The sequence below is a fragment of the Corapipo altera genome, unplaced genomic scaffold (genome assembly GCF_003945725.1).
Source record: "Corapipo altera isolate COAL_440 unplaced genomic scaffold, ASM394572v1 22b, whole genome shotgun sequence".
NCBI classification, from domain to species: Eukaryota; Metazoa; Chordata; class Aves; order Passeriformes; family Pipridae; genus Corapipo; species Corapipo altera.
In genome coordinates, this window is record NW_020884876.1 from 20,206,348 (window position 1) to 20,215,505 (window position 9,158).

General features: G+C 49.8%; 1 protein-coding gene across 4 annotated transcripts; it reads left to right on the plus strand.

Moving 5' to 3' along the window:
* Window positions 1-1,616: 1,616 nt before the first annotated feature.
* On the plus strand, window positions 1,617-8,034 carry PPP1R3B (protein phosphatase 1 regulatory subunit 3B). 4 transcript variants are annotated; one of them, XM_027636014.1, is made up of 2 exons: window positions 1,617-1,681; window positions 4,616-8,034. In XM_027636014.1, the coding sequence occupies exons 1-2, from the start codon at window positions 1,668-1,670 to the stop codon at window positions 5,505-5,507; spliced, it is 906 nt and encodes a 301-aa protein (XP_027491815.1). In that variant the 5' UTR covers window positions 1,617-1,667; the 3' UTR covers window positions 5,508-8,034. The 4 variants fall into 4 exon arrangements, with proteins under 4 accessions (XP_027491815.1, XP_027491816.1, XP_027491819.1 ...); XM_027636015.1 differs by having other exon boundaries at window positions 1,641-1,729; XM_027636018.1 differs by having other exon boundaries at window positions 1,653-1,717.
* Window positions 8,035-9,158: the final 1,124 nt, after the last annotated feature.

Sequence of the window (9,158 nt, forward strand, 5' to 3'; positions counted from 1 at the left end):
AAGTGTATTAAATGGTAGGTTCCAGCAGGAAGTCTCCAGCTTTAACAATAGCTCTCTATGTTTCTACAAGTTAATTGAAAACAAATGTTGACACTTCAATCCTGCTTTTCTGCTCTGTAAGGAAGGTGAGAGACAGCAGCATTGCTCACAGCTGTGCAGTTAGAGGCCAGATATGGCACAAAAAGAGGTAAATACTATTATCCCCATGGGAAGAAAGTAAATGCACCATCTCCACCTTTCAGTAGGCTTTACATCCGCAGACCTGCTTCCCTGACAGGGAGGCCAGGTCTATGCACACTTTTCACACCACTGAGGACATCAGGCTCTGTGCTGACACAGACTCAGGAGCAGCCCAAAGGAGCAGAAATGGGAACTGGTGGCAGGAGAGCAGCTGGGAAGCTCCCTTGGCCCAGCTGGCCCTGCAAAGCAGTGCAGGTCTATGCCAGAGCATCAAGTTGCCTGGCAGATATTTTCAGGATGTTGGAAACATCTTCCCAGCTCTGCACATGTGCCAGATAGGGATTCCCATGGGGCTGGTCTCTGTGCCAGCTGGGCCCTGCAGGTGTTCTTTTCTCATGGAGGAAAGCCACCTCTAGAATTTTTTCCACTGCATATCATAAATATGCCTGGAAAGCAGATTTTGGAGTATTCGCTGGAGATTTCTACCCAGACACAAGCACAGCCACAAGATGTGGGTGTGTGAGTTACCCTCCTCCCCATCTGGCCCTGAGAACCCAAACACCCTGGGCCTGCTCAGCCAGAAAGATGGGTGCCCCAAAAAGTCTTTTCTGTCTCAAGAGCATGTTCCTGTGGATTTAGCTGCTTACTTGTGGCACCTTCTCAGTTCTGGTTCCTCAGTTCAGGAAGGACATTGAGGTGCTGGAGCGTGTCCAGAGAAGGGCAACAAAACTGGTGAAGGGTCTGGATCACAAGTCTTATGAGGAGCAGCTAAGGGAGCTGGGGTTGTTTAGCCTGGAGAGGAGTCTCAGGGAGGACCTTATCGCTCTCTACAACTGCCTGAAAGGAGGTTGTAGCCAGGTGGGGTCGGCCTCTTCTCCCAAGCAACTAGCTACAGTACAAGAGGACATAGTCTTAAGCTGTGGCAGGGGAGGTTTGGGGTGGACATCAAGAGGAATTACTTCACAGAAAGAGTGATATTGGAATGGGGAGGTGGTGGAGTCACCGTCCCTGGAAATGTTTAAGGAAAGACTGGACGTGGCACTTAGTGTCATAGTCTACTTTACACGGTGGTGTTCGGTCATAGGTTGGACTCGATTACCTCAAGAAGTCTTTTCCAACCTGGTTGATTCTGTGATTCTGGACAAACAGGGACGGCACCCTGGCACAGGAGCAGCGGAACAGTGAGGGACCGGAGGCAGAGCTTGTCCCTTCTGCCAGAACAAGCTCTCCCTGCTGCAGGGGGGGCGGGTCTGCTGGCGCGGTGTCCCCGCAGGGCACCGCCGTGTCCCTTGTCCCTGCGCTGCTCCCGGGACCCGCCAGCTCCCCGGCCCCGCCCCCTCGGGCTGGCCCCGCCCCCTCGCGTGCCGGGCTCCCGCTCGGGGCACGCCCATTGGCTACCGCTCTCTGGGGGCGGGGCCGGGCGCCCTTAAGAGGCCGGGCCCGGCCCCACCCGCGCGGTGGCGGGTTGTGGCTGCTGGGTCGGCCCCATGCACTGCACCAGGTACGGGCGAGCCGCGCCGCCAGCCCCGGCACGGTGGTAATGGGGATGGTAATGGTAGTGCTTTTTGCCTTCCGCGCGGGGTCGCAGCCCTCTCGGATGTGCGGGAGCGGTGCCGGCGCTCCCCGCCGCGGTGCCGCTCCTGGGCAGAGGGCGGGGATGGGGACGGGATCCTCCGGGCTTGGCTCCTGCAGCTCCCCGGGTGAGCCGGGAGCGGTAGCCCGGGGGCGGCGGGGCTCCCCCTCCGCCGGGCTGTGCTCTGCTGCTTCTCCTGGGCTCTGCCTGTCCTGGGTCCGGGCGCCTTGGCTTGGCTGTGGATTGCGGAAGGACCGGGCTGTAGCGAGTTAACACGCCACCCGGGCAAATGCCCGCGGGAACTGGGCTGTGCGCTCGGGACGGCTCGGCCTTTCCTGAGTCGATGAGGAGGAGGGGGTACGGAACGCCCGAGCGCTGCTTCACCCGGCAGCGTGTCACGGCTGCAAGCTTTTGGCTTAGCCGCTGCTGCACGCCCAGCCCTCGGGAGGGGGTTACTTGGCTCCAGGTAGCGGGGGAAGCAGCGCGGATTCAATAAGTATAGGTGTAAGTAATGTCTGTGCTCTGACTTGCTTCTCCTTCCTAGAAATAGAGGAGGGGGTAGCGAGTGGCGACATCCTCCTCTGGAGAGAGTGAAGCTGCAAGAGGAAGTCCAGAGGCAGAGTCGTGTTTGTTCCCCTTTTGAGAGGAGGGGTAAAGGAATCGTCCCCTATACCTGCCTAGGGCTGCCTGCCTTGCACTGCTTGCTTCCTAGAGCCGCCTTACCTATGTGAGCTCCCGAAACTGTATCTCTGCTCTCACCTTCAAAGCATCTGAAGTTCAAGACAGCCGTCACCAGCCTCAAAAGGGAACTTTACTCTGTTGGCTGTGAGTTGGCCATCAGCAGGCTCTCAAGTGCAGAAAGAGTTGTCTGAGATATCAAATGAGCTGTAAAAGCACAAAGCTTATTTTCATAGTCAGCATAAAAAGCTCTTAATATAGTTCTTAGCTTGGAAAAAAGCTCCAAGTAATGCAATTGGGCTGGATATTTCATGCCTCTTCATTCTAAAGCTGTGAATAACCAAGGCTTACTATGAAACCTGACTTCTCAGAGTTACAGGAATTCAACTGAATAAATTTCCCTGGGAAAAGATGCCATGCAGATGAAACTGACCCAAGTAAGAGAAGCATTGGAGGCTGCGTTAATTTAAAGGAGGAAACGACCTATATAAAGTGTGTATGAATAAAAACTTGGCAAAACCAGGTAGAGATGAGCAGAAGTGTTAGCAGACAGGTGGATCTGCTGTCTGTCCTGTACAGCTGCCCTTGAGCTGAAAGGAGGCAACGCAGAAGGAGTTAGCTGGTGGGCGTGTTGGGCTCTGAATAAACAGATGCTGGTGCTGAACGCATGCTGTGAAAGCCTACTCAGAGCCGCTGTGTTGGTGTTGCAGGGTGGGGACTTAAAGCACTGAATTGGAGAGTGTTACTCTTGCTTTTTCTTGGCATGGGAGCAGCAATCAAGCACTAAAGCTGGCTGTGCGTGGCTTTGGCAGCCAGAGCTCTGCCGTATCACAAGGCCGGTGGTCACTGCTAACGCTGCTGGCTCATCCTGCTCTGCGTGGTGGGAGCAGCTTTAGAGCCTGGCCTGCAGCCAAACAGGATTTTTATTAAGGGAATACTCTGTGTTTAAGGTCAACTGCAATACAGTTGACTTAAGGAGGATGTGCATGATAAATCTATTCAGTGGCTTATCCAGAGGCAGGCCTAAGAGGGTCTGCCAAAAGCATCCATCTGAACTTCAGTGTAAGGGCAGGAGTGACAGGTGCAATGTTCAGTATTCTGGGGGCGGCCTGGCTGCAGGGGCAACTCCAGGGCTACATCTGGCAAGGTGCCAGGTGGGAGCTGCCCTAGCATGGGTGCACAGAGAGAGATGGTGCTGCACCCCTGGAGGAATGGGCTGGGTGCTGGAGAAGGAAAGGCCATGGTGGAGGGGCACATGGCCTGTGCCTTCTGGGAGAAGGACTTGCTTCCAAAGCCAGGGTCAACCTCGAGTAGATGAGTTGTGTTTAGCAGAGCCTTGTGGCTCTATAGGTGTTTCCCAGGGGATTAGCACAAATGCTGTGGAGGCTTGAGGTGCAAACTCTGTGCTGGAGGTAAAACTGGCTGGTGGGCCTTCTGAGCTGTCATCTGTTTTAAGTGGAGTAGAGGAAAGAAAGGTGCGGAGCAGTGCTGGCCAAGTCTCTACCCTGCTGCTGTATCAGACTGTTGCTGTCCTTACAATGCTACTTGCAGGCATTTTAGACTGAGCTGGTCTGGGAGACTGTGAAGAGCAAATAATGTACTTCAACTGAACGAGTGCTTTTTAGCCTCTAAAAATACCAGCCATATGAGGCTTTATAAAAGGTGAAGTCAGTTGTGTAAAGCAGCTTGTGACAAACTGAATTCCTGTTCCTACAAAAGCTTCTGAAGCCCTGGGGAGAATCTCTCCTGGAGGGAGGAAAGCACAGCAGGAATACTGCTTTATGTAGCATTGAAATTTGATAATCTCTGGGTTTTGTGAACGCTGGCAGGACTGAGCCATGGGCTTTGCTTTGGGTTGGAAATTCTCTGGAGCCTGCTATTGCTAGCCTAGTAGGGCAATGCCTGTGTGTGTGTCTTCAAATGGTGACTGTTCCTGTAGCAGTTGGAAGAGATCTTGTTCAAGGATACAACAGGCTCTGGTTCTTCTGCCATAGTGTGTTTCTCACGGTGTCTGTAAATCACACCATACAGGTACCTGCTTTTAGTTAAGCCTGAGAGACTTGGGGGGTTGATAGAAGCAAGTTTATTTGGGATGGCTGGGGGAAAGTGGTGTATCAATTGTCTGACAAAATTCATATTAAAGTTCTTTTCTAATATCAGCTGACCCTTCTTCTCATCTTCCAGAGTAATAGACTATTTTCCTCACAAGCAAGCAATGGCTGTGGATGTAGCAATGCAGCTGTACCTGTGCTCTTCACCCTTGCGAAGAGAGAAGTGTGCCTGCAAAATTGCTCCAAAGCCAAGCAAGCCATTGCGACCCTGCATCCAGCTGAGTAGCAAGGCTGCACTGAACGGACCAGAAGAGGCAACGAGCTCCTTCACACACAACAAAGTGAAGAAGAGGGTGTCATTTGCAGATAGCAGAGGCTTTGCTCTGACGATGGTGAAGGTGTTCTCGGAGTTTGATGATCCACTAGATATTCCTTTCAACATCACAGAGCTGATAGACAATATTGTGGGTCTGACAACAGCGGAGAAGGACAACTTTGTCCTGGATTTTGTTCAGCCCTCTGCAGACTACCTGGCCTTCAGAAACCGCCTTGAGAACGACTGTGTTTGCCTTGAAAACTGTGTGCTAAAGGAACGATCTGTTGTGGGAACGGTGAAGGTGAAGAACCTCGCTTTTGAAAAGACTGTGAAGATCCGAATGACGTTTGACACCTGGAAAAGCTTTGTAGATTACCCGTGCCAGTACGTCAAGGATACGTATGGAGGGTCAGATCGGGACACATTTTCCTTTGACATCAACTTGCCTGAGGGAATTCAATCACACGAAAGAGTCGAGTTTGCCATTTCCTTTCAGTGCAATGGGAAGATGTACTGGGACAACAACAGGGGCACAAATTACAGGATCACATGGTCAACACTGAAGTCTGCTCAGGAAGCCAGCCATCCCCCACAGGGCCCTGACTTTGGCTGTGCATTTGACCGGTTTGGGAGCCCTCAGTGCTCCTATGGCCTCTTTCCTGAGTGGCCCAGTTATTCAGGCTTCGAGAAGCTCGGGCCCTACTACTGACCCAAGGACAAAGCCCAGGTTGACTGTTGCTGGCGTGTCTGCAGGCTTTGGGGCTGGTCTGAACACGAGGTGTATGAAGAGGTGGAAGAAGGATGGCTCTGTAGCTTGGCATAAGCCTCCCAGCAAAACTAGATGTGCAGTGCTCTGCTGGCAGTGGACTTATAGTCAGGGAAGCAATTCTTGCTCTCCAGATGATCAAAGGACCAGGGACTGTTGCTCATGTCTCTTTAACACTGCTTCTTCCTCCTCTTCAGTAAAGTTGCCAGTCTCCAGGGAAAACACTACAGTGCTTATATTGTCTATCCAAGCCATGTAGTGGTGGCTGCTTGGTATTGCCTGCCTAGTATTAAAAGAGTCTGTCAAAATATGTACTAGTATTATATTTTTAGCAGGCTGTACTATAGCTGCAGGGCTCTCCTTGTGAAGCTGGCCTGTGCCTGTCAGGAAATGGAGTGGTAGGATGGCTGGGAATGGAGTCCTCTCTTTGCACATGTCCTTGTAGTGAGGCCCTTCCTACTGGAGGCAGAAAGGGTGTTTTGGAAATGAAAATGCAATGTGATGACAGGAAATGTGGCCCTACAGCCTGCCGTATTAGGAGACGTGCCTGTGGGAGAGGATCTGATTTGCTTAGTCACCAGTTGTTTTATCAGATGATCTTGAAAAACTCTCATACCATTGGTGTTACCAAAAATAGAGATTAGCTGTAGCTGTGTGGTGCTTGTAACACAGCTATGGGTTGACATCTTTAACTGCCTTCTTCAAAACTTTCCTGTTTCTTTAATCGTAAGTGATCAATGATGCTTTTTCCTCTTGATGGACATCAGAAGTCAGCTGTTGGCTGTGCTGGACCCTGAAAACGCAGTTCCTCCTCCTGTGGACTGTAAAATAGAGTTTTGTCCAGCTGGGGCCCAGAGTCCTGTGCAGGATTCTCTGCTCAGGTGTTAAAAGAGCTAAACGCAAATGGACCACATGGCTGTTTCATGCTGTGTCCTGTATAGGAAGGTGACTCTTGTGTACCTACTGTGATGGAAGTGCCTTGACTGAGAAAGGGATGACAATGCTTTGTGATAAACAGGCTTTGGAACTGACATTGCTTTTAAGATCTCATAATGGTTTGTTACTCTGAGCCATGGACTGCTTGGCAACTAAAAGCCTGGCACTGCTCACATGTGAGGATGCTGTGGCTATACTGGATGAACAGCAACATGCTGGGCTTTCTTTGCTGTTGAAGCAGTATGGCATTTCAACCTGTAAATGCCCAGACTTTGCATCTCTCTGCCCATAAAAAGTGGCTCACCCCACCTATGCAAAGAACTAGCTGTGAGGAGAGTGAGTTGTGGGGTTATCCTGGCATCACCTCTGGATATGAAACTAATCACAGATGTGAACCATCCCTATCTTCTGAATGTGTGCTGAGGTGAGGTGGCAAGCTTGTACAGTGCCCAACAGCCACACAAAGCTTCTTGGGTGCTAACCAAGAAGAATAACTTCATCCCTCAGCTCAAAGGGAGAGTGCTGAATAGTTTGTAGAAACAGAGGTCAAAGCAATCTTACTTTTTCTAGTGCATAAGCTTTGTATAATTTTTGGGTGCCCATGAATGGGCTGGAGAGAAGCAATGGGCTAGACTATTTAATTTTGTTAACATAGCTTTTAATTCTAGAGACTACTGTATAAAATACTTACAAGCTGTTTTACTCTAACCTAGAAGGGATACTGGGATCACTGTTGGATGCTGAAAGGGACAAGAGCTTGCAGGAAGAGTAGCTAGCCTTCAACTGCTGCTTTTTCAAAGTGCAAAATCAATACATGTCTTCACTGTGCTTGATCACTTAGTTGAGGTGGTGAATCTACTTGCCAGCCCAGAGATCATCAGGCTTGGTTCCTCTATTATAACAGCTTCCCAAGTCAGCCTTTGTAACCTGCATCTGGTCTCTCTGGAAGGGACTGTTGCCTAGCTTGGCTTGGTTTTAAACTTAAAGGAAGTTTGAGTGACACTGATACTTTTTATTTATTTAGTGTATGATGCTAATGTTGTAAAACACTGACTGTAGAAAAGTTGTGTTCTCCTGGCACATTCTCATGCCTGTGGAGAGCTGTTTGTGAGCCAAAATAAGGCATGTGGATCTGGGGTGCTGTGGATGGTGGTATCTCCTTATGGGGCCTGCTTGTTTTCAGGCTGTGCATTGGGTGTGCTTAGGGAGGAACATGGAAGATGAGCTAGAAGAGCAATGCCATAAGTAAAAGCCAGGTTGGGAACTGACTATTTGACCAATAGCGGTTTAAAAATACTACTTGTGGCCTTTCCCCTTTTCCCTTTTTCCACTGCCAATGTGAACATAGAAGTGAGGGTTGCTCTCCTTGCTCTATGCCTGGAAGTGCCTTGTAGGGTGTTATGCATGTTGGTTTTTAAAAGATATTTTTGTACACAACATTCAAGTGGAAAATGCACTTTATAATTGCCATGTAATGACTTTTAAGAATATGGTTCTGTTTTTATCTGATTGTTAAAATAAAGGTGGAACAAAATGTTGGCTGTGTATCTTGCCATTATCATGTTTAAACACCCATGGGGCTGGGGAGGTGATTTGGACACAGGTCCACCTTCCTGCCAGTGACCATTGACAGGGAGGAGCACATATCCACAGTGAATTCTGCTGCCCGAAACAGGAAAGAGCTGCCTATTCCTGCTGCCTTCCTGCCAACACAAATGCTTCCAGAGCCTCTGCAGCTCTGGGAAGGGAGGACCTCAGGCCCTTGTCTCTGTGTTCTTAAGTTTTCCCATTAATCACTCTGTTCCTGAACTACGCTTCATCCTTCCCCTGCTTGCAGTGCTAGGAATGGCTTTTTGGGGTTTTTTTTTAGGGTCAGTCACAGTTCTACCTCTTCTCCCCTTCCTCTCTCTGGCTTGATCTGGGATCGCTGCTTTCTCTGTGTGCCGGGGTGTGCTGGATGCTGGGAGAGGTGTTGCAGAAGGGGGGGTCAGCTCTTTTCTAATACCAGGATCAAATGAAAGTTAGACCCTTCTTCACCTCAAGTTAATTGTCCCTGTTGTCACTGCACTAGCAGGAAATATGCCCCTTTTTAGAAAGGGAATAACTGGTGTAAATCCCAGCCAGGGCTAGTTTCAGCGCTTGATGTGACCTTGACCGCAAAGGCCTTGGTAAAGCCCTGAAGGTGGTGTATTTCAAACAATCAATCTCTGAGTTACCCGGGTTTTGCCACTTACAGATAAGATAAGAAGGAAAGCTGTGGGGGAAGGGGGAGGAAAGCAGTCTTGGTGTGTGCTGGTTTGAGGAGCTCTGTAGGCAGTGCTTCCAATCTTACTACAAAGCCTTGCAGAAAGTGAGCTTGGCCTTTGCTCTATACAGAGATAAAACTGCGCACCTTCTGACTGCAGGTATTTCCAAGTCTCCTGCTTTCATAAGATGAGCTCTTATTCCAGAGTGTTTTGCTTTCTGTAGCAGCTGGGTAAGGTAAAGCTTTTAGTTTCTTGGTGCCTCCCCTCATATTTGCATCACAAAACCAAGCATGCTGACACTGTGGGGTGAAGCTCTTCCATCACATTGCAAAGCTGCTCCCCTTGACAGAGAAATATGGGATCTTCATGCACCTGGGAAAAGGGTACTGCATAGTGTTTCTTGCTGGTCTGT